General features: G+C 56.2%; 9 protein-coding genes across 9 annotated transcripts; 6 read left to right on the top strand and 3 right to left on the bottom strand.

Moving 5' to 3' along the window:
• Window positions 1-482: 482 nt before the first annotated feature.
• On the top strand, window positions 483-1,810 carry LY79DRAFT_666773 (catalase-like domain-containing protein; the record flags this gene model as incomplete). Its single annotated transcript, XM_060563276.1, has 5 exons — window positions 483-718; window positions 781-1,012; window positions 1,071-1,319; window positions 1,406-1,610; window positions 1,683-1,810. 5 exons carry the CDS (start codon window positions 483-485, stop codon window positions 1,808-1,810), a joined length of 1,050 nt encoding a protein of 349 aa, XP_060418291.1.
• Window positions 1,811-1,972: 162 nt separating this feature from the next.
• LY79DRAFT_576767 (short chain dehydrogenase) lies at window positions 1,973-2,821 on the bottom strand (the record flags this gene model as incomplete). The annotated part of the gene is made up of 1 exon (XM_060559822.1): window positions 1,973-2,821. One exon carries the CDS (start codon window positions 2,819-2,821, stop codon window positions 1,973-1,975), a length of 849 nt encoding a protein of 282 aa, XP_060418290.1.
• A 628-nt stretch (window positions 2,822-3,449) lies between these two features.
• LY79DRAFT_541832 (peptidase family M28) lies at window positions 3,450-5,150 on the top strand. The gene has a single exon (XM_060556961.1). It carries the CDS (start codon window positions 3,807-3,809, stop codon window positions 5,016-5,018), a length of 1,212 nt encoding a protein of 403 aa, XP_060418289.1. The 5' UTR covers window positions 3,450-3,806; the 3' UTR covers window positions 5,019-5,150.
• A 33-nt stretch (window positions 5,151-5,183) lies between these two features.
• LY79DRAFT_541830 (Dolichyl-diphosphooligosaccharide--protein glycosyltransferase subunit Swp1) lies at window positions 5,184-6,736 on the top strand. Its single transcript, XM_060556960.1, has 4 exons — window positions 5,184-5,500; window positions 5,616-5,814; window positions 5,880-6,167; window positions 6,243-6,736. The coding sequence occupies exons 1-4, from the start codon at window positions 5,367-5,369 to the stop codon at window positions 6,480-6,482; spliced, it is 861 nt and encodes a 286-aa protein (XP_060418288.1). The 5' UTR covers window positions 5,184-5,366; the 3' UTR covers window positions 6,483-6,736.
• Window positions 6,737-7,239, bottom strand: LY79DRAFT_541827 (uncharacterized protein). Its single transcript, XM_060556959.1, has one exon. The coding sequence runs from the start codon at window positions 7,211-7,213 to the stop codon at window positions 6,830-6,832; it is 384 nt and encodes a 127-aa protein (XP_060418287.1). The 5' UTR covers window positions 7,214-7,239; the 3' UTR covers window positions 6,737-6,829.
• Window positions 7,240-8,361: 1,122 nt separating this feature from the next.
• On the bottom strand, window positions 8,362-10,400 carry LY79DRAFT_587493 (glycosyl hydrolase; the record flags this gene model as incomplete). The annotated part of the gene is made up of 2 exons (XM_060560779.1): window positions 8,362-9,834; window positions 9,894-10,400. 2 exons carry the CDS (start codon window positions 10,398-10,400, stop codon window positions 8,362-8,364), a joined length of 1,980 nt encoding a protein of 659 aa, XP_060418286.1.
• Window positions 10,401-12,369: 1,969 nt separating this feature from the next.
• On the top strand, window positions 12,370-12,846 carry LY79DRAFT_500526 (uncharacterized protein; the record flags this gene model as incomplete). Its single annotated transcript, XM_060553360.1, has 1 exon — window positions 12,370-12,846. A coding segment is annotated over one exon (477 nt), but the record flags the coding sequence as incomplete, so codon positions are not given.
• Window positions 12,847-15,956: 3,110 nt separating this feature from the next.
• On the top strand, window positions 15,957-16,975 carry LY79DRAFT_387557 (uncharacterized protein). The gene has a single exon (XM_060552911.1). It carries the CDS (start codon window positions 16,200-16,202, stop codon window positions 16,785-16,787), a length of 588 nt encoding a protein of 195 aa, XP_060418284.1. The 5' UTR covers window positions 15,957-16,199; the 3' UTR covers window positions 16,788-16,975.
• Window positions 16,976-20,356: 3,381 nt separating this feature from the next.
• On the top strand, window positions 20,357-21,294 carry LY79DRAFT_600215 (RNA recognition domain-containing protein). The gene is made up of 2 exons (XM_060561830.1): window positions 20,357-20,876; window positions 20,981-21,294. The coding sequence occupies exons 1-2, from the start codon at window positions 20,619-20,621 to the stop codon at window positions 21,230-21,232; spliced, it is 510 nt and encodes a 169-aa protein (XP_060418283.1). The 5' UTR covers window positions 20,357-20,618; the 3' UTR covers window positions 21,233-21,294.
• Window positions 21,295-21,899: the final 605 nt, after the last annotated feature.

Genomic DNA, 21,899 nt, shown 5'->3' with positions numbered 1-21,899 from the left:
CAGTGTAAGGAAGGACTGCTTCGAAACCGCTCCTCTTCACTACTCACAACGGTTTAGAAATAATTTTTTGTATGTTTAACAGCACCATGGAAGGACTTTATTAGGGTTGGGATACATATAATTAGAGGCCTCGCACGGCCAACTATTTGCATAAGTCAATACAAGCATATGAGTAATAGCCTGCCCTAGTCTCATAACATCGAGAGATGTGAAAGATGCAGAACGACTGTGCCATACGTCAAAAATCCGTCACGCAACGCGACTGGCAAAAGCCTGAATGATGATGAACAACTACGCAGCCGATGGTCTGGAGTGTGGGCCCTCAACCATGCGAAGGTCTGGTCGGCATCAATGACCTCATCGTGAGTTTTAGATTTCAGAGATCCAGAAATTCAAGCATTCGCCTGGTTGTATATAAAACAGACGGTAATCCTGGCGAGTTTTTTATTCGTGCCAAATCGAAATAATCCGAATTGTCGACTATGTCAACTGTAAGTCGTCCCCAGTTCGTATTCTGCTACCGACATATCCCTGACACCCTCACTCGGTCAACGGAACCCCCCGTTTACACGCTCGCAGAGGACCGGCCCGTGCAAGACCCGGCATCCTCGGTCATTCTTCGCGGGCCAAGTGTCCGCGGCGGCGGGCTTGGGCTGCTGCAGGGCACCCAGCTCGTCGAGACCTTGGCGCATTTCCCGAGGGAGAGAATCCCGGAGCGGTACGAGCAGCCCCCATCCGTGAGGGAAGAAGACTTTTTTTTGGGGGCTGACTTACGAGAAGAGTCGTTCACGCAAAAGCGGCTGGTGCCTGGGGTGAGTTTGAGTGCACGCACGACATCACCCAGTGGTGTTCTGCCGCCTTGTTTAAGGAGGTCGGCAAGAAGACGGAGGTCCTCGCCCGTATCTCCACGGTCGCGGGGGAGAGGGGCTCGGCGGACACCGTCCGCGACATCCGAGGCTTCGCGCTCAAGGACGCCGAGAACTACAGATGGAACATCTTCGACATCACCAGGGTCTGGTCTCACAAGGACTAACCCCCTGATCCCCGTCGGCAGGCTTACCTTCAACAAGGACCCGGACAACCACTTCCAGGACATTGAACAAGCTGCCTTTTCGCCTTCGACGTTGATCCTCGGCATTGCCCCGTCGGCGGACATCATGCTACATGCTCGCATGTTCAGCTACCCCGACGCCGCCAGGTACCGCGTTGGGCCGAACTATCAACAGCTGCCGTGCAACCGGGCGCTCAACGTCTATTCCCCGTGCCGGAGAGACGGCCCGATGCGCGTAGACGGCAACTACGGGCCCGACCCTGATTATGTATGGCAGGCTATCGCTTCGCAACTCTCCATCTGCAACTATAATCCAGGCTGACATGCATGCCAGTTCGGTCCTCGTTCCGCAAGATCAAGAGCGGTCCAGCAGATGTTGCGCACGGGGAGTGGATCGGCAGAGTCCAAGATTACACCTTCGACGTCACCGAGGAGGACTGGGGGCAGCCGCGGATGCTCTGGAAGCTGTTCAAGGAGCAGGGCGAGGACAAGGTGTTGATCCACAACCTTTCCATGCACACCAGCAAGGCGCTGCCAGAAGTCCAGAAAGAGGCGATCAGTAAGTTAGCCCCAAACATGACGTTAATGTTGGAATGGCCGGGCAGTTCTAACTCCAAACACCTTGCGACAGAGTCATGGGCCAATGTGGACGAGGACCTCAGCAAGAGGCTTGGAGAAGCTCTGAGCAAAACGGGAGACAACACGGATCATAAGAACGCACCACCCAGTCAGATTGCCCTATTGAGACACAGAAAGTGAGGGCGCCAAGTACATAATCATTTCTGAATCAAGCGTATATTATAGTTGTAGCCTAAATATTCTTGGCTTATGTTAGATGAAATGCGGCCCGTATTTCGTTCGGAAACGGAGGCATCAGGTGTAAGTGTAAAAGTTAGAGGGCCAAACACAAAGAAACTATGACTAGAAGTTGGTAGAACCAGAGATAGACTCCCACTCATCCAACAAAGCCAACGTGTCTTTGCACTTTGCGCGAACGTCGGCGAGACAGTCGGTGCCCAAGAGCAATCTTCCGGGGATCTCGCGGCCCTCGGCAGCACCGGACTTGGTCATCACATCCACCACCACGCGGGCCCCCTTGATCGGGTCACCAGGCTGGTTGTTGTTGGCTATCTCGAGCAGCTTCTTGTACTCGCCCGCCGCGCCGACGCTGTACGCATCGACGACATGCTCGGCCGTAGTACGTGCTCCGGCGTTGAGGAACCCGGTGCGGAAGTAGCCCGGCTCGAGGATGCAGACGTCGACGCCAAACGGCTTCATCTCGTCGGCAAAGCCCTCGGTAATGATGCTGACGGCGGCCTTGGTGGAGCAGTAGATCGAAACGGCCGCGCCGCCGGCCCAGCTGCCGACGCTGCCCATGTTGACGACGACGCCGAAGCCCTGGGCGCGGAGGTGCGGGGCCGCGGCACGGCAGACCTTGAGGGTGCCGAAGACGTTGGTGTTGTAGTTGTCAAAGACCTCCTGCGCGTTGGCCTCCTCGATGGTGCCGTCGAGGATGTAGCCGGCCGAGTTGACGATGTGGGTGATCTTGCCGTGGAGGGCAAATGCCTTGTTCACCGTCTCCGTGATTGTGGCCTCGTCGGCGGTGACGTCGAGGGGCAGGATGTCGGCGCCGGCAGAGGCGAGCTCGGAGAGCTTGGATGGGTTGCGAGCTGTGGCGACGACCCGGTGGCCGCGGGCGAGGGCATCTTTGGCAATGGCAAGGCCGAAACCAGAGGAGGCACCGGTGATGAACCACACAGGAGATTCCATTATGTATTGGGTGAAGTGGAGTTGGAGTTTTAAGTCAGTTGATTTGATAGGATATGGAGTTTGGAGATGGTTGGATGTCTCAATACCAGGATGAATGGATTGCTATGGTGACGAAGATAATGAAATTCTACCCCTCAATGAAGATGAAGAGCTCGCATTATATAGCGCATCTATCAGAGGCATTGAATACTCGGATGCTGGCGCTTCAGGCAGGATTTTGTCTGCCTCTGCATGCCAGATCCTTTCAACATGTGCAACGGCCAAGGCACACGGCGATAGCACTCTGTTCCGCGACTCGGAATTGTAGATCTAAAGTCCATGCCGCAGGAATTAATGCTGTCCCAGACTGAGTGAGCCATAGGATGTTGCCGATCATCGCAAGACGCTTTCAGCCTTGGTGGTGAAGAGGTTGAATGCTAACGCCGATGAACCACCAGGAGTTGGACCGCACATCGGGGATAGGCGATGTGGTTCAGCCGTTGGGGATAGAATGCCAAGTTCGGAGCAAGATATGTTGTCCGTTGATTGGACGCCACCAGTCAAGCCGTGTTCGGCACGATGGCCACGTATGTTCTACTTGAAAATACACCTCCCCAAATAAGGGATGCTGGGTGATAAGATCTAGTGTCAAATCGGTGAGTCGTCGTTCGGGGTCCAAAGCCGACAAGCCCAGAATGGCCATGGCGCTCTAGGGCGTGGAACGATAGATCTCTCTCCGTGAGTGGAGCCACAATCGGCGTATTTCCCTCCTCGATTACTCCATGCCTCGATCACCCCTTGCCCCGACCACCCGGCGGGGCGTCTTGGACCTGAGTCGCATCATTCTCCAGATCATCGACTTAACCCATTTTCCTTCTGTCAACATGGCTGCCACAACTTGACGTTTTCCGCGCAAAAGAAGCCGCCGAGCGCCACAGCCAGCCCACCCATAACAACTTTGGACCTGAGCAGCATGAACCTGCTGCGTCCGATCTGGTCGCTGTAAATGGGTCTGCTGACTTGCCTGCCGAAGCTACCCCTCGTGGGGTCGGTCCTCATCGTCCTCTGCTCGCTCTTCGCCACGGCCAACGCCTACACCGAGCTTGGCGACGAGGCACTGCGAGCCATTCCCTCGGGCGGCGATGGCTTCGACATCAAAACAGGCTCGCTGCTGGCGCCCATCTTGATCCCCCGCGTCCCCGGCACCCCGGGCTCCGCCAAGGTGCAGCAGCACTTCGTCGACTTCTTCCGCGCCAACCTGCCCGAGTGGATTATTGAGTGGCACAACTCGACCTCCAAGACGCCCGCGACCGGCGACAAGGACATACCTTTCACCAACCTCATCTTCCGCCGCGACCCGCCGTGGGCCAAGGGAGGAGATGTCGAGTACCTGACGCTCGTTGCGCACTATGACAGTCTGTACCACCCGGAAGGGTTCATTGGCGCGATTGATAGTGCAGCGCCCTGCGCGATGCTGCTGCACGCGGCGCGGAGCATCGAAGAGGCATTGGTGAAGAAGTGGAAGGCCATGGAGGCATCAGGCGACGCCGGTAGCGGGCTCGAGGAGGACAAGGGCGTCCAGATCATCTTGCTCGATGGCGAAGAAGCGTGGGTATCGTGGACCGAGACGGACTCTCTGTACGGAGCTAGGTACGTCGGCGGCCTTTGGAGAGGAAAGGTGCATCCAGCTAACAACGTTAGGGCTCTGGCACGCAGCTGGGAGGATACGGTCCACCCGGACTCGCTGTACAAGTCACCACTCTCGTCCATCAGCCTCTTTCTTCTCATTGATCTCCTCGGCGCACCTAACCCACGGATTCCGTCTTACTTCCCAACGACTCACTGGGCATACAAGAAGATGGCCAAGATCGAGCATCGTATGCGCGCACTCGGCATTCTGGAAACCAGGCCAAAGCATCCCTTCCTGACGGACAGGCAAAAGAAAAGTGTGGGCTTCAGCGGCGGCTATGTCCTGGACGACCACGTGCCCTTCATGGAGCGCGGAGTCGAGATTCTGCACATCATCCCGACACCGTTTCCCGATGTGTGGCACAAGATTGAGGACGATGGAGAACACCTGGATCTGCCGACGGTACGGGACTGGGCGCGCATCTTGACTGTTTTTGCTGCTGAGTGGCTGGAGCTGGACGAGTACCTACCCAAGGGAGCAGAGAGCGAGGCCGCTGCTGGGCCGAGCGATTCCCGGGACGAACTCTGATTATTCAACTTGGCGCATTTGGACAAAAATAGAAGGCGTTGTAGTTCCGAAGCATAGAACTTTACAAGTGAAGGGCCGAAACTTCGTCTTGCCATTAGACTCTTAGATTATTACAACCTACCGAGAAACGACATGCCCGTTGATGCAGCTTCCGTGGTGATGATTCGATCCGTACTGTACGAACGACCGTGCATCTCCCCAAATGCACAGTCCCTGGTCCCGCTGCACCTGGCCCGTGCCCCACCGGCACTTCGTAATGGACACGAAAGCTGTCCCTAAGTGAACACTGTAGTCGTGAAGCTCCAGCCCAGCTACCGAAAGCTGCCAAAGACAAGAACCTCAGCAACCATGCGATTCCTCCACTCCTTGACGCCCGCCCTCGCGCTGTTTGCGGCCGGTGCCGCGCAGGCTGCCTCATCATGGGGATTCGATAGTGCCACCGTTTCGATTTCTGGAAAGGGCAAGGATGCCACCAAGGAGAAGTGAGTCGGCCCGCCTACGCATCTTCCTGGGGCCTTTGTCGTAATCCGGGGATGTGGGAAATCTCGCAAGACACACAGCCGGGGGATCCAATTGCTGACAGAACGTGATTGACAGACTGAGCCCGACCGCTCCCCTTAAGAAAGCCCTCTCCCTGGAGACCAAGGACAGCCTCAAGCTCATCCTGACGGCGAAGGAGGGTGACCAGGCCAAGCGCCCGCACCAGGCTTTCCTGGTCCTCAAGGAGCCCACGACCGGCCTCGAGGCCCCCTTCCCTCTTGAGATCAAGGAAACCGGCAAAGGTGTCGTCGATATTGTACGTCACTAGCTCAGGTTGTTCCCGAAGCGACAATGGCAGCGTAGCTAACTCGGTCACAACAGTCCCAGAAGGACCTTCCGATCCAGTTCCTCCTGGCCACCGAGCCCCTCAAGGCCAGCATCGTCATCGGCTCTTTCGGCTCGTCCAAGGCCGTCGAGACGACTCTCTTCGAAGTCGCCGTCAAGCGTGACGCCATCGCCGCTCCCCCGGTCTACGAGCCGCCCGTCCGCTACGGCAAGCAGCCCGAGATCCACCACATCTTCAGGGAGGGTGACAAGAGCCCGCCCAAGATCATCTCGTTGGCCTTCGTCATTGCCGTCCTTGCCACGATCCCCGTGCTCCTTGTTGGCGTGAGTGTCCCTGCAAATACATGTCTAGAAGACAAATCTCGTAGAATGGAATAAATAGCTGACTCCTCTCCGCAGTGGCTCAACCTCGGCGCCAACTTCAACCACCTCCAGAAGGCTCTCTCCGCGGCGCCCCTGGCTCACGTCGGCTTCTTCGGCTCCATCGTTGCCATGGAGGGCGTCTTCTTCCTGTACTACACCAGCTGGAACCTCTTCCAGACCCTGCCCGCTATCGCCATCGTCGCGACCTCCATCTTCCTGAACGGCACCAAGGCCCTCAGCGAGGTCCAGAGCCGCCGTCTCACCGGCCAGCGGTAAACGATGTCCTCGCGACTATTCACGCGTTTTAAAGGAGAGACGAGTACGGTCTTGGCCGCATGTGTTGGGAGGACCTGGAGGGACGTTCATCGGGTTATGAAGACGGAATAGCGGGTCTCCGATCGGCATCGAAAAGTTGGAGGGGTTGGCCAGTAAGGGTGAATAAAGAGGACACCCCCTATTGTACATCAGAATCACGACAGCATCTGGGCATCTGTGGATTAGACAAGACCAGGGAAAATATAAAGGTGAAATGAACCAAGAAGAGAAAAAATTGGCATCCAGACCCGTCTATCTAACACCTTGCTCGCTATAGTAACATCATGGCAAACCGTTCAGCATTAACATCAGCTTCTCAAGCCCTTCCCCTGGTGCTTCTCGCTCTCTCCCAAAACCTCAACACTCCTCCGCCGTGCGCCAGCCGCGGAGCTCTCCCCTTCCTCGTACGCGGGCGGCGGCACATCCCCCCCCGTGGAAGCCCTTCGGCGCTCATGCCATTCCTCGACGCCCTCCTCCTGTCTCCCGCTGTGGGCCATGTCCCGCTGATACTGCTGCTGCTGCTGATACTGCTGCTGTTGTTGCGGCTGGTAGAACGGCCCGGCGGCCGCGTGGCCGACGGCGCCGAAACTCCTGCCATGGGCTCCGTAAGACCGCTGCGCCTTGATGGCGTGCCTGACGGCCTTGCGCTCGTGCTTCATCGCCCGCCTCTCGAGCTTCGCCTGCCGCCCCATGCCCAAGGGCGGCGCAACGGCGCAGATGCCGCACGGCTGGCCGCCGGGCCCGGCGCTGCAGCCGGCGTGGCCTTCGCGGTGGGCTGGCGCCGTGGCCTGGTCGTGGTTGTGGTTGTGGTTGTGGCCGTAGGGGTTCCGGCCGGCGGCAACGTGGACCACCGTCGAGACGAGACCGGTGATGAGGCCCATTGGTTGACGGATGTGCGAAGGCGAGTGGTGGGTAATTGGGTTGTGTTGAATGTCGGGGTTGGACAGCGATATCTGTAAGCTGGGGCTGCTATGATTCGGCGGGTTGAACAGCAAGAAGGAATGTATTTTCTTTTGTCTCAAGCTTTGATAATAGTTGATCTTTCAGCGTCTTCTCTCGGTGGTCTAAGGTTCTCGATGTCGTCTGAAATCTAATTAAAATCCCACAAGCCATGAGGTAGGACACACGCCGTGCTTTATATCCATCTGATCCTTCGCTCGCTTGCTCGCTCGCGCGCCCGCCCTCCTCGTTTGCTCCCTCTCCGTCATCACACAGACTCCGCTTCCATCCTTCCAACGCCGGCGTAAGCCCTTTCCCCCCCGGATCGGGAAGCCCATTCGAAGGTGCGCGGCGCGCGCCGCAGAGCTTTGCCAAGCCACGGCAGACCAAGTGGGGCGCCCGGCACCGTCATGCCGGATCAAGCCAAAGGTCGGCGGGTCACCTCGAATCGGGTCGCTACAATCCTGCCCGCCCCAGCGACCAGGACCGCAGCAGGGGGGCTGAGCAGCTACTCATGTGCGCAGCAAGTCAGTTCTTTTCGCAACTCTTTCGCACTCGGCTAGTGTCCCAATCAGCAGTCAGCATTTGCTTGGAACGGCGTGTTCCTCTGATTGTGTACTATGTAGCATCGCAGGCAGGCAAGACATCTTTAGGGCAAAAACGTGGGCTAATGTGTGCTTTACCAAAGTCGGCAATCCCGACCAATTGGGCAGTACGCGTGATCAGATAACACACTTGGGGTAGCGCGAAGGATGGAAAAACAATGCTTGGATGTGCAAGGGAGAGGCCGTCGTGACCGGCCGGCGGCTATGTTATGCGTGCGTAAGGTATTTACGTGGGGAACCCGTCTGTACTCATGATCATATGGAAGCAACTACACAAACGGACGTGTATCGTGTCTTCATCCTCGTCTCGCATGTCGATTCTGTCTCGTGCACGTTTCGTCCGAGGCCGCTACGAGCTCCCACCAAGCCCGCATCAAGGCCATGCCGCCGTTCTGCGTCTCCGGGGTCCTTCCCCTGCCGCGGTCGTTCGGATCGCCTCTCGTCGGCGGCGCCGCTTGTCGTTCGAACCCGGCTTTACGTACGCCGCCGTCCTCTTCGCGCTGTTCCTGTCTACTTAAGCTAACAAGGACCTGCTGTCCGGACTGCTCCTCATCACTAACCACCACGACACCCCTTGTTTGGTTCTTGCGTGCTTCGCCGTTCGGGGCCCACACCTTGTCCGGGTCGCCGTTGGCCCATAAGCCATCGTGCGGAAGGCCGTAGTTGCGGTAGTCGGTCAAGTTCGGCGCGTTGTGGGGAACGCCGTCCGTTTCCATCGTCGGCAAGACACCCTGGAATATGCCCGCTCCCCACCATGCGCCAAACCGGCCTTCGCGGTCTCTGGTCCGCAAAGCTGATTTGGCGTTATGCTGTACCCAGCCTAGGTAGGCCTGGCAGGCCGATGCGTGAGCCGTCTTGATCTGATCATATGCTTGGGCGTCGACAGTCATGCCTGGCTCAACAATTGCCGGCTCGATTGGCTGGCAGAATGTTACAAAGTGATGAAAGAAAATGCCCTTGAAAGTCTGTCCATCCTGCGAGCATGTCGCGCTAGCGTCGCAAGAATCTTCCAAGATGCCCCCACGGCCCAGTCCTCGCCATGGCGGCAAGTAACCTGGGGGGAGGTCTGATAGGTTGTCGATTGGCCGATCGAGCTCCAAGTCCCAGCCCGAAGCATTGATGACTGCCTGGATTAGTTTGTGTCCGTCTTCTAAATACGATGCGCTGCCTGTTGCGGTGAAGAGACCACGCTGACCAGTAAGAAGCACGCCCTGATTGTAGGTAAAGACGGCTTCACTGCGCACATCGCACTCGGTGTTGTCCTGCTTGGACTTGTCTATGTGGTAGCCGTCAACATAGAGGCCTGCATCATTGGTGAGGTTGACCCCGGTGATCCACTTGTAACCCTCAATGGCAGCGGCAAGGTACTTGGGTTCGCGAGTAGCTTTCACGCCACTTTGACTGTTGGTCCAGGGCGTGGTGTTGTTGTCGCCTGGAAACCAATGATACATCGAGATGGAGGCCGCGATGTAAAGTTCATTGGTGATGGCGTTCTTGTATGGTTCCAATCTCGGGTTCCAATTCATGCCGCCACCACAGAGCAGCGTGTCCCACCCCTTGGATCCGAGATCCCAAAAGATTCGTGCGCGGTGAGCAAACGCGGGAATCCAGTATTGGCCATGCCAAGGGCCGTTGGCCAATGCGTCTCCGAGGCCTGGGGTTGCGTTTTCATTAACGCCCTCTCGAGGGTAGAATAGTTGAGAGTGTATGTTGATGAACTTGATGGCATCGATCCAGCCGAGGACAACCCACAGAATGTCATCGAATGCCTGCTCGTTCGTTAGAATGGGCCGCGTGCTGTTTGCAATGCAAAACAGAGGCCACGTACCTCGTGACGGATTGCGACGTCGTCTTGACCAAAGTAAGAGGCCACAAGTTGGGTGAAGAACGTGTCGATCAGATTGCTCTTCGCCCCCTTGCCACTGTTACTCCCGATATCAAGCACAGCCAGGGCTTGCGAAAGGGAGGTCAAGGTGCCAGAGAGCATTGTCTCCATAACGGCGGCCGTCCAGTCAATGGCTTCTGGCCACGTTCCTTGGTCCGATGCAAAGAAGTCATGCTGCATGACCGTCAAGGCCTCAAAAGCAGCTTCGAGAGGTTCATCTTTCGCCTCGGGTGTATCAGTGGAAGGGTTCCTCGCAGCTTTCGGGGCTGCAAGAAAGGTCGCGGGCTGCTTCGGTTCGCAATCGGTCGGCGGCTGGGCTTCGGGATAGAAGATGGGGCAGAAGCTCTTGGGCGCAGGCGGGGGAGTCGTCGCGACAAGGGCTGTCGCACAAGTAGCCAGAGCAAGAACCAAGAAGCATGCCTCTTGTAGAAGCAAACATGTCCGAGCCATGATAGCAGCGCGAGTGCCACACAGGGATCTCAGTTGAGTGAATCTAAGCCACGAGCTTTCGAGAAGGCCGCTCAGGTGCAGCAGCGCTCTGCCATGTTCAGTTGAGAAGGATCTCGCAGTTGGGCTAAGCGAGGATCGGCAAACGCGGGGAATATAACGGGCAAGCAGGGTGAAGGAAATGGGGGTTGGCAAACGGCGATGGGCTGCGACGGTGCGAAGGTGGAAAGAGAAAGTCGGGGGGGTGGGAGGCGTCGGAAGACAACCGAGAAGCGGCAGAGTGCGCGGACAGTGCCGCAGGGCTCTTTTGGCGATGGATGGCCGATGGACGGGCCAAGCCCACCTCCCAGGGCGAGATCCACCTGCACGAGGCAAATGCCCCTCCTATGGTCACAGAATGGTGCGCCGAGAGGTCATAGACTCACAATAGTGGGCAGTGTCGCCTCCTTGGGAAGGTGGCGGCCACTAGAGATCCAGTCATGTTTATGTTCATGCGGGGCATACTTAGAGTCAGGTCCCTGCGCTATGTGAGTCTGTCACTGAAGAGCGAATCGCCGTTGCAGTCCAACGATGGACGACATAAATCATCATGTAGGTAGGTACCTGAAGAAGCCTCTGACCACCGCATGCAAAAGGCACGCGAGCATCCTTTTCCGAGGCGATACAACCCTGCCAGGCCCATTGTCCACGAACTGGTTCATCGACACTTGGCGGTTTAAGGACGCTCACGATGCCACTGGCTGCAGATGGCGTGGTCACCTGCCGGTAACCTGCCGGTAACTGGCCAGGACTTGGCGGACCTGGTGACTCGCATTTATGTGCCCGCGGACTTGGCCAAGGGCAACGCTGCTCCGAATATTGCTACACGTCGACGCCGCCGGCAACCAATTGACAAAGGCACAGGCGGGCATGTCTCGGGTCTTGGGATGGTACTGTGAGGTCGGAACGGTAGCCGAGGCCGTTGAAGAGTGCCGGTACATAGGTTCCCGAAGGTTCGTTGGCGAGTCGTGGAATGCATTCGTTCCTAGGGTGAAACGTGCCGAGTCGACCTCGTGAGCTTGCGTCTAGCGGTGCTCGACCACGTTGACTGGCATGTCTCATTACCGCTTACTAGTGTATGCGAATTTGGTGTGGGAGGTGAGAAGGGGTGATCCCGTCCCCGAGCTTTGTGTGTCTTGATCAGCGCGATCCAGTGAGCGGGAACTAATATAATACGGCTTTGGATCTCGGAGGTGAATCCGGTCGGTGAGTCTTTCCCCGGCTGAATTCGAGGGCGCTCTCACCGACACTGGCCGAGCACAGCTGACGTAAGGGTCCTGAACCAAGGTCAGATGGGCCAGAGACAAGACAATCTCTCCAAAATGACCTAGAGATTAGCCGGAAGACAACCAAGCCCGAGGCTGAGGAACCCGAAGAAAACACGCCCCGCGCCTTATGCTGATTTCCAAGTCTCGTCTTGTTCGGTCAAAAGAGCGCGTTTTTCTTTGTCTCGTGCAGAGCCAACCAGCACGCGTTTCCTGTCTGCAGAGGCCTAATCATTAGTGATGATTCGCCGGGAGGGGCAGAGCAAGGGCGCTGAGCCTGACCACGGGGAACAGGGCTTCCCCACTACGACGCACGGGCGTCCACAGCCAATAGCCAGTTGTTTACGCCTGCACCTCTGAAAGTAAACAAACCGATCCCTGCTTATTCACATTGCACGCACGCATTCTTCCCTCTCCATATCTTCTTGCCCGCGACTGCTCAATCTTGCACCACAGCCCTTGACCTCCGTCAAGCCATTGTGTGTGCTTCCATGCCTTGAGCAGCTTTCTCTCTGCTCGGTATCGCTTCTCTTCAGAATTACAGTTTAATTGTCCCCAAACTCTACTCATCCGACGCGTCGCCGCCAGCTGTTGCGGCACCATTGTGAATTTGCATTCCTTTTCGACTCCCGCCTTGGAAACCGCGCCCGACGCGTCCTACGGCAGTCATGGAGGCCGACTCAGCACACAATCGCTATCGCTCTCGCATTCTTCGAGAAATGAACGCAAATCGCGACAATCCTTTCAACTCCCCACCATCTTCCACCGGCTCCCACGGCACCGTAAGCCCGACAATGTCTTCCGTCTTCTCAGAACCAGACGGCGAGTCGACGCGCAGACTGAACGAAGACATCGCTCGTATTGTCGGTTCCACGGGTGGAAAGGTCCAAGTCGACTTGGAGGCTGCCCACCGCAAGTGGCCCGAATTCTATGGCAAGCCGAAGGCCGCCGCCGAAGCGAAGCAGAACAAGCCCGCCCCTAGGCAATCGGGCTCTTTGCGTCACAAGGACGCCGTCTCCCACAAGGCCATCGTCCAGAAGTACCTGTCTAATATGGTGGACGACTCGACGGAAATGACCTGGCAGGGTTCTAAGCGGACACGTGCTGAAATGCAGCCTCGCGTAGAGGACAACGAGTCTGACATGTCGGCCAACACGTCCAAGTCACCCTTCCGGTTCGATATCAACGCCGACAGCTTCAAGTTCAATCCTCAACAACAGGTCGGTCGAAGCCCCCTGTCTAGAGGACATGCCCGCTCAACCTCTGGCAACTACAAGTCGGCACGACGATCTTCTCAAGCCGCAAAGAACGACCGTCGGAAGTCAGATTTCCTGGCTCCCCCAACCCACGCTACTCCAAAGCCAGCACCAGCCGAGACCGCGCCATCGAACAACCCTACCCCAGTTACCTTTAATACGATTAGGAGCACGTTCCCGTCGCCAGCAACAACCGACAGTCCGGCTCAGAATGGCGTCACCTCCCGCTCTTTCTTCATGCCCGACATCTCTCACCTCAACGACTTCATTTCTGGCAACCTGCGCTTCCAAGGTGCGGTCAAGAACGGCGTCCCCGTATTCGTGAAGAATGGACAGGTGCGTGACCGCATCGATACAATGCCTCCGAACGACCACGCCGAGGTCGACGGCCTAGCAGTTCCCGAGGATGAAGAGAGGATATTTGTGTCTATGGATATGATCCGGGATGAAATACTCAACCTTCAGGAGCACGACGACTTGGTGCAGCAGCACGCTGTCGAACTCGAGAGTCAAGTGGAACACCTCCAAAAGGAACTCAAACGGCTCAAGGGCCGTAAGTCGATCGACAGTGCTATTGGTTCTCGAACTGCCTCGGAGCCCGAAACAGCCCACGAGGAGCGCTTCCAGACAGAGAAGCTGAGTGAGTCATTCTTCTCGCTAGTTCAGGACCAAGCTAACAGATGACAGAATTGGAGTCGCACATTGCATCACTGCAGTCCCGGCTGGATCATGCCACCACCCGGATCGATTCTACCGAATACGAGAACAACACGGTTTCTCTCGAGCGAGACCGGGCTCTGAAGAAGCTGCAAGATGCCTGTGTCGAGATTGGCGATCTCATGGATAAACTTGATGCCCAGGGGAAGGAGCTTCACGAGACCCAGGAGAAACTGAACGCCACCTTGGAGATCACCAACCAGCGGGAGGTGGTCCGTCACGAAAAGCAAACCAACTCTGTTCGGCACACCGAAAACAAGTCGGTCCAGGCAGACAACCACGCCCTTCGCCGGGAACAAGAAACTCTGCAGCAGGAATTGGACTCTCTGCGAGCCGACAACAACTCTTTGCGTCGCGAGCAGGAGTCGCTCATCAGCGAGAACAGGTCTTTGCGTGCCAACGCGCGTTCGCTCATGTCCGAGAACGAAGAGCTCCGTCAGACTGCCGCCAACGCCAAGGAGGACATCGAGGCTGCCCGCGACGAAGTTGAGGCACTGCAGGTTGAACTTCACACCGTGGAGCAAGAAAAGTCCACGCTCAAGGAGGACAACGAAAGCCTCGTTCGGCACAACGAAAAGTACTTCAACGAGAACAAGATCCTCCGTCGCGAGAACTCTGGGTTTGAGCGCAGCATCCACGACCTTCACGATGAGAACATGCACCTCAAGGAGGAAATCGAATTCCTCAAGCAGCAGCTCGACCATTGCCGCCCTCTCGGAAAGACCGAAGACTTCTCGGTGCGCCTCGACAAGCAGGTGGGCGATGATGACGAAACAGAAGAGAACATGACCTCGGCATTCTTCGTTCCGGACATTACCATTGATAGTACTCAGAACTCGGCTGTCGTCGACGGCACTGTTGAGGGAAAGAAAATCCGGAAGCCCGCAACGCCAGGCAGGAAAGCAATCGACATGCAGGACACAACGGAGCAGACGGACCTCAGTATTAACGAGGTTGACAACACCTTCCAGAGCCAGCTGAGCTCTGTGGCACCCGAGCCTCCTTCCAAGAGACGAGCCTCCGCTTCGCGTCCTCAAGAGTCCACTGGCCAGCAGAAGGTGTCATTCTCTCTGCCCGAGCGCTCAGCAGCGGCTACCATGTCGAAGAGCACTAAAACCTCCAACGTCGCCAACAAGGGCAGCAAGAGAAGCGTCTCTGCTCACACAACCTCCAAGACTTCACTCAAGGGCGACGTTGTCCCTGATCTCGATCCATTCCAGACTGAGGACGACGCCACTATGCAGTCGCTGGAGAACACCCAGACGCATTCTATAGTAATCGACATGACGAGAAGCAAAAAGGAGTCTCGCACTACCCGACAAGAGTCGACCAACACCACTCGCAACTTGACCAGCCAAAGTCAGAGAACGCCATCAAGGTCTGCTATCAAGCCTTCCCAGAACAAGTCGGTCACGATCGACTTGATCACTCAAGGCGGACTGGAGAACACGACTACGGAAATGAAGGGCAACTGCCCTGCACTGTCGTCGGACGCGCGTCGTGTGCTCGACAGTCTGGCTGGACACAGCTGTAAGAACTGCATCGTGTGCACCCGGATCAAAGGCCACCGAGGAACGGTCACTGCTGCCGATATGGCAGAGGGCAAGAAGCGAGTGAAGATCCCCAGGCCTGTTGCTCCTTCAGACCAGTATAAGCAGCTGGGCATCTCATCCGAAGATGCCACCATGCGGCCCTCTCAGCCTCCGGGCAACGCCCTGGCTAAGGTCATCAAGGGACTCGAGGATGAGTTGGAACACATGAAGATGGAGCATGCGAAGATGCAGGCCAGATACGACAGACACAACCCGGCACTTGCCGAGTCGAAGCGCAAGCAGCTGAAGATCAACATCGACGCCAACATGAACGCGCGCGAGGTCAAGAATGCCCAAATATACGCGCTCTATGATGTTTTGGAGGGCCAGAAACAGGTCGGACAAGAGATGTCGGAAGAAGAGCTCGACATGACTGTTTTCAGCATTACGGGATTGAGTGTTAGGGATATCACAGATCAGATTACTTGGGAGGGCATTCAGGGATAAAGTCAGGGCTGTTTGGAGCTCGTAAGGTGGGTGCGTGTCACTGTTCTTGCGCATGGCGTTTTGGTGGTTTCCCAGATATCAGGTTGTTGGATGGGAGCGAGGCTCCGGTTTGAGCACGCTCGGAAGATTGTCACAAGGTTATTATTTATTCAGTTTCATCGTTGTTGGTCCTCGTTGTATTATACCCGGCCTTTCAGGACAGGTCGTTGGCGGACAGCAATTATCATGAATACCCTATGCCACAACCTACGAGCCGAGTCTGCTGTGCTGGTGATGTAGGCGACTTGGCTGCTCTCATCTGATCCGGATCCGAGGCAGAGAACCCCAGGCACCCGTGTCCAATTTGAGCCCTGATTCGTCGGTAGCACCTAGCTGAACTCAGCTTTTACGACAACATATCCGGCCAGATTTGGTAAGCTTAGATTAAGGGATTGGAGAGCGGCATCGACGCTGATCAGAGCTGCCTCGTTTCCCACCCGAGGTTGAATGCGCCTCAGCGTGGACAGCCAAGACCAATCCTATCCAGAGACAGACCATAGACCAGGTCAAACGCAGCAGCCGTCTCATGGACGGTGTTTCCGCGCGTATTCGCAAGGCCAGGCACGACCCAGTCTGCGGATCTTGACGTGGCCTCCCCTCAGCAGCTCTGCAAGTAGCCGAGTTCAACTCCGTCCAGGTCGGCAAGCGACACATCCGCTGAGTATTGGCCAACGACACACCGCGTGGGGGAGATGGAGCTGTTATCTCCGCCTTCGCCGAGACGGCGAAATGGAGCGGAGAGAGGCATTCCGCTTCTGGCATGAAGACCGTGGTGACGCGAGACACGACGCCTGCCGTCACGAGAATTCTGCGAACCCGGAAATGCAGGCAGCCAGGCAGCTAGGCATCGTGGCCGCCACCTCGCACTGCAAAGGCCCAAGGCACATCAGCAGGCTCGGGCAATCGCCTCACTTTCCTCCCTCCGGGCAAGCCCTTCCTCTCATACCTGTCGAAGCACACCGTCATTTCTTCAGTCTGCTAAAGCTTTGGCACGGATCGACAGGTCCCCCCCTTCCTCGTTCCTCCCCCAACTAAATAGGTGCTTGTTGCAGGAGGGGAAAAAATCCAAAGACGGCAGGGACGATTGGCACAAGCTGCCGATGATCCCGTCTCCTGTTCAGACGCCTCGGAGGATAACCTCGAGGATGGGATTTACTGGGCCAGAGGCGAAGAGCCCGAGGCCTTCTGCTTGATGGAAGCATTGCCAACCTGTCGGCAGTGTTATAATGCTCAAGCCGCACATTGTTAACGTCGAGGATGGTCCGAATCATCAGTGGGAGTTGTGCGGCGGACGATACTGGAGGCAGCAGGAAGGGAACGCTGCTAAATGATTGAGACCCAAAGAATCGTGACGACCAGGTTGGTTTATTTGGCATCTCACGTTGCGGATATGGTGGCTCATTGCAAATCGTCACGCATCTTTTACATCATTGTTTACTAGAGGGATTTGTGTGCACACAGAACTCCATCTTCGAGCGCGACCAGAGCCATGACATCGAAGACTGTAACCACCGAGACTCTTCTTCATACCACCGCGCAAGGCGGAGAGCACAATGAAAAGTGAGTAAAAATCAAAAATTGCCACAGCGATGGTCCCGAAGGACAATCGAGAGCGGTCGACACCGCGATGTGCAATGCAGGCCTCCCACTCTGGATGCCGGATTTCTTGATCCCCAGCACCCCCATGAAGGTAAGTATGAAGAAGAAAAGAAGGAAAAGAAAGACGAAAAGGGAGGAGGCTAGAGGGCATTATATAGGTCTTCTGGAGGGCCCCCAATCACTCGGGTGGGGCACAGACTGGAGCCAATGGTAAATCCGAAAATAGAGCGGGTCCACAGATTTTCTGATTGGCTCAGAAACAGCTACGAGTACGTGCTCTTCCGACTATGCTCTCTCCTGCCTGTGGTTAGGTAGGCAGCCATGTAAAAGCGACATCTTCTCTCAACGATGAGGACCTTCTACAGCAGCTGACTCATCAATGCTTGCGAAAGACCTTGGAAAGAGTGTAGGATCGTTAATCACGTCGAGACAGTCGGCGCAGAGGCTGGTATTCCCGTGGGCCTGTCCTGGTCCTCGTATTGTTTCTTCATAGCAGGACGTGATTTTACGCTTTAGCCCAATTGGACTACGTACTCTCTGTCGGATTTTTGGGCGTACACCGTGACATATGACAGTTCCAAAAGAAAGGCCTTGGATATGCCCGCATGTGTTTACCTTTCTCGTTGGGTAGGTATTTACCGGTTCTTCGCAATGGCAAGCCCACCTGTTTGAAGCCTCTCAATGCAATAATTGCACATGGCTGGATCTTTCCTCCACCTACCTTTCCTAATGAATACGCCACTCTTGCATCTGAGTTTCCAGCACCTCACCAGTGTCACCTCCTTAATCGAGATGAGTGTGCGTGAAAGAAGGTGACGGCTAGGTTTCTCTCCAAATATACTCGCAGCCTAGGCTGCGAAGCCGTCTGTTCGTGCATCTGCAGCAACTGTGCTGCGTGCTTAGGATTAGGTGAGTAGCCCATCCGGTAAGGACTGAGCCATGATGGTGAAGAACGGGTGTTGCCCCCCTGAAACAGCAACAAGGTGGTTTATAGAAGACATGGGGTGGAGCTGTGTACTGCAAAGTCACAGGCGCGTTTACGTTTCTGTTTCTGTTCTTAGTAACCAGTTGTATCGTATTGACATCTTGAAGCAGCAGGTATATGTGTGTTCTGCTAATATGGAGAGCAGCGGGTAGGGGCATTTCTCCATGCAGAAGGGTGAAGGGTCTTTCAGCCAGCCATTCTCTTGCCATGGATGATTAGATCAGCATGCACTCAGGGACGAGCTGGCTTCACGTCTCTTGCTCCTTCAAGACTGTTAAGTAGCCTTGGCTTCGAACAGTGGACTAGAGCAATGCAGTGTGCACTGGTAAGACCTACTTACGTATTACCTTGGTAGACGTCTAAGCCTCTGATCCATAGTCATCCTATGCATGCGATAGACAACAGTTCGATGAGCTCGACAGGCTCAGCCCCTCATCTTCTCCGCCATCGATCTGTCCATCGTCTGCGTCGCGTTGATTAACAACCCCCCACAAAGCGGAAGAGGTACAACATGAGCAAGTGCCGCCAACCCGCGGCCTACGCCGCCGGTTCAGGGGTTCGCACAAGCAAGGAAAGAACAAGCGGGTGCGTGGTGACAAATCTGGGAAGAAGGTCGCGACGTGACCACACCGGCCGGTGGCACCACTCTGCCAACCTCGACGCGCTAAGCCGGGATGATGGTTGTTTCAAGAACGCGGCGTTTTCACAGGGCCGCAGCACTTATTGTCTCTCTTGCCGCCGCAGGAACGGCAAATAACGTCGATTAACATGCGGGCGGGGAATCCAGTTTATTCGACCAGACTCGGCCTTCTGGTTTGCTATCCCGGCAGAGTCCATGCAACCCATCCATCTTATTGCTCATCCTTGGCACCACCACCTCCCTTCCAAGCCAAGACGAAACCAAGACGACCCTCCCCTTTTTTGCCTCTTGTCTCTTTCGTCTCGTCTTCTTGTCATTCGGAGCGAATGCGCAGCTGTCCTGCCTCTGTGGAAGGTCGCGTATCCTTGGCCGACGGTTTAAGATTGTGTGGATGGACAAATCCTTGGCGCGGATGGCTTGCACAGCCCTCTCGCTCTGGGCACCATGGAACGGCGAGATGGGGTCGAGGTCACTTGGGTTATAATTGAGATGCCATCCCCCATTTTGATCCAGAAATCTCATTTTTCACGGGATTTCCTCGCGCTTGCTGCATTCGTTCTCTCTCAGTCTCTTTCTAGTCGCTCCTTTCAACCCCAGAGAGCTTTCAAGCATCACGTATTCTAGCCGAGCCATCTGCAGATCTCTCTCTCTCTCTCTCTCTCTTTCTCCCACTCGCCGAACACGTTTACAGAAACGAGCAGCAGCAATGACTACGGATCAGCCACAAAAGCAATTCATGGAGGCCAAGACGGAGCCTCCCAAGGACGAGAACACAGAAAAGCAGGGCTGGTCATGTGTACGACAAACCCCAACGGCAATGTGAAGGGAACCCTACAAGTGCGCCTGCTAACAAAATTACCCCCGTACATAGGCCCAATGCTGCTCAAGCTGCATGGACTGCCTCATGATGTGCATGCGTTTCTAAAGGCGACGGGAACTCATCACACATACACACGATGAGAAACGATGGAGTTTGATATTTGAGACCACCAAGGTGCTAGGTTCGGCTCGAAATGTGTCACGTACTGGAACGTCAAGTTTTGCCGGAGAGGGCCCCCAGGGGAAGAGGGGCGTGTGCCAGGTTCGGCAGATTGTCTCTCTTCCACAAGGGCCTCTGGTAGGGAGTTGGAGGAGTTTCGGTCCATGGGGACCCGGCATCGGCTATCGGGTATACCAGGGATATGATTTGGGGCATCACTACGGAGTACTCAGATGTCCTCGACTTTGTTTGAATCGAAAAGAAAATATTCACTGTGCATTTTTTCCCCCAATGCCATGTTCGTCCATCCTTTGCGCGTGACCTCGTCCGATTGGCGACCAAGCTTCGCTGCCCGCCCAGCAGGGAGTCCGTGCACAAGCTTCCGAGGCACCCCCCCACCACACGGCCTCCCTCCACTTTTTTCTGCTCTGCGCTGCCTCTCGATGAATGTACTCTCAGCCTCGCCATAGCAAACGTCTCCCCACATAACCACCACCACAATCCATCGTCACCTTTGACCACCTAACGCGCCGTCACACCGATTGGTTCCCACCCCGCGCTCCTCCGTCACCAAACACCCCCCCTCTTCTCTCCTCAACGGCCTCAACTTGACGGAAGGAATCCTCTCACCCAAGAAAAAAGCACCACACACAGCTCGCCAAGATGGCCGACGTGGAAATGGAAGTCGACAACCCCCCCTCCCCCTCCGTCGCGGCCGGCGAGGCGGCCCCGGCCCGCAACGAGTCCGAGATGCAGACCCACGGCCGCGCGACCGCCGTCCGCTCCATCGAGGGCTGGATCATCATGGTGACCAACGTCCACGAGGAGGCCGACGAGGAGGCCATCCACGACATGTTTGGCGAGTTTGGCGAGATCAAGAACCTGCATCTCAATCTCGACCGGAGGAGCGGTTACGTCAAGGTACGCGCCCTCTCTCCCCCCCCCTTTCCCCCGCTTCTACATGCGAAGAAGCCTCGGGATAAGAAATACTCGGTGAGCACAACACTGACACCTTTCAACCCTAGGGCTACGCTCTCATCGAGTACGCCACCCTCGCCGAGGCCCGCGCCGCCATCGACTCGGCCCACGAGACCAAGCTCCTCGACCAGACCGTCTACGTCGACTTCGCCTTCGTGCGCCCCCCGCCGGGGAGCAAGGGCGGCAACAACCGCGGCGCGCGACCCCAGAACCGCGGCCGCGGCCGCAGCCGCAGCCGCAGCCGCAGCGTCGACAGGGACGCCGTCGCCGCCGCCAAGGACGGAGGCAACATCGAATGAGCTTGCGCTTTTCTCTAGGAAGGGGGCAGGGAGTTTTTTTTTCTTTCTTTTCTTCTTGGGAAAACCCCAATATCAGAGTGGGAAACCCCCAAAGGAAAGACGACGGGGGAGAAGAAAAGGGCATTGAGAACATGGCCTTCGCCGATGTGTCCGCGACCAAGCAGAGCCGAAGGAAGCCTGGGTCGCGCGGAGGAGACACGTCGGCATGTGCGATTTTGTCCGAAAAGGTTGGTCAACTCGTTTGTCCCTTGCTTGATTCACTTTCAGTCTATATCCCCCCCCCCCCCCCCCCCCCAAAAGCGACGAAAAAGCTAACTCGCAGTCACAGGGACCACAGAGAAAAGAAGAAAAAGTTTGACAATCACCAAAATACTACACATATATTTTCCCCCAGCAACTCAAGAAGAAGAGGGAGGGGGTGGAGGGGAGTGTTTACGTCCTTTTCCCGGCTCCGTTTCTTCCGTCCCAAGTGGGAGAAGGGGGTGGCTCAAGACCATGCACACACACGCACGCGCATCCGAATTCCGACGGGCCACGGCCCATCAGCGACTCTGCCGACTGATTAGCCGTGACACTCTCCCGCCTTCTCCCGGCCTTGACCTAACGCTCCGCTGGTGCGGTCCTCGTCACCCTAAATGCGCCCATCCCTTCATACGTTACTTGAAAA

The sequence above is a fragment of the Colletotrichum navitas genome, assembly GCF_030913465.1.
Source record: "Colletotrichum navitas strain CBS 125086 chromosome Unknown LY79scaffold_8, whole genome shotgun sequence".
In the NCBI taxonomy this organism is placed as follows: Eukaryota; Fungi; Ascomycota; class Sordariomycetes; order Glomerellales; family Glomerellaceae; genus Colletotrichum; species Colletotrichum navitas.
Note: the sequence above shows the minus strand (reverse complement) of the source record. Positions and strands in the feature narration are given on the sequence as shown.

What these genes read in the sequence shown, in the direction of transcription:
- LY79DRAFT_541832 (XM_060556961.1), top strand. Translation starts at nt 3,807, where the DNA reads ATGGGTCTGCTGACTTGCCTGCCGAAGCTACCCCTCGTGGGGTCGGTC.
- LY79DRAFT_541830 (XM_060556960.1), top strand. Translation starts at nt 5,367, where the DNA reads ATGCGATTCCTCCACTCCTTGACGCCCGCCCTCGCGCTGTTTGCGGCC. An exon ending in AAGGATGCCACCAAGGAGAA is followed by an intron (nt 5,501 to 5,615) that starts GTGAGTCGGCCC and finishes CGTGATTGACAG; the next exon opens with ACTGAGCCCGACCGCTCCCC. An exon ending in TCCCCGTGCTCCTTGTTGGC is followed by an intron (nt 6,168 to 6,242) that starts GTGAGTGTCCCT and finishes TCCTCTCCGCAG; the next exon opens with TGGCTCAACCTCGGCGCCAA.
- LY79DRAFT_541827 (XM_060556959.1), bottom strand. Translation starts at nt 7,213, where the DNA reads ATGGGGCGGCAGGCGAAGCTCGAGAGGCGGGCGATGAAGCACGAGCGC.
- LY79DRAFT_387557 (XM_060552911.1), top strand. Translation starts at nt 16,200, where the DNA reads ATGCGCCTCAGCGTGGACAGCCAAGACCAATCCTATCCAGAGACAGAC.
- LY79DRAFT_600215 (XM_060561830.1), top strand. Translation starts at nt 20,619, where the DNA reads ATGGCCGACGTGGAAATGGAAGTCGACAACCCCCCCTCCCCCTCCGTC. An exon ending in GGAGGAGCGGTTACGTCAAG is followed by an intron (nt 20,877 to 20,980) that starts GTACGCGCCCTC and finishes TTTCAACCCTAG; the next exon opens with GGCTACGCTCTCATCGAGTA.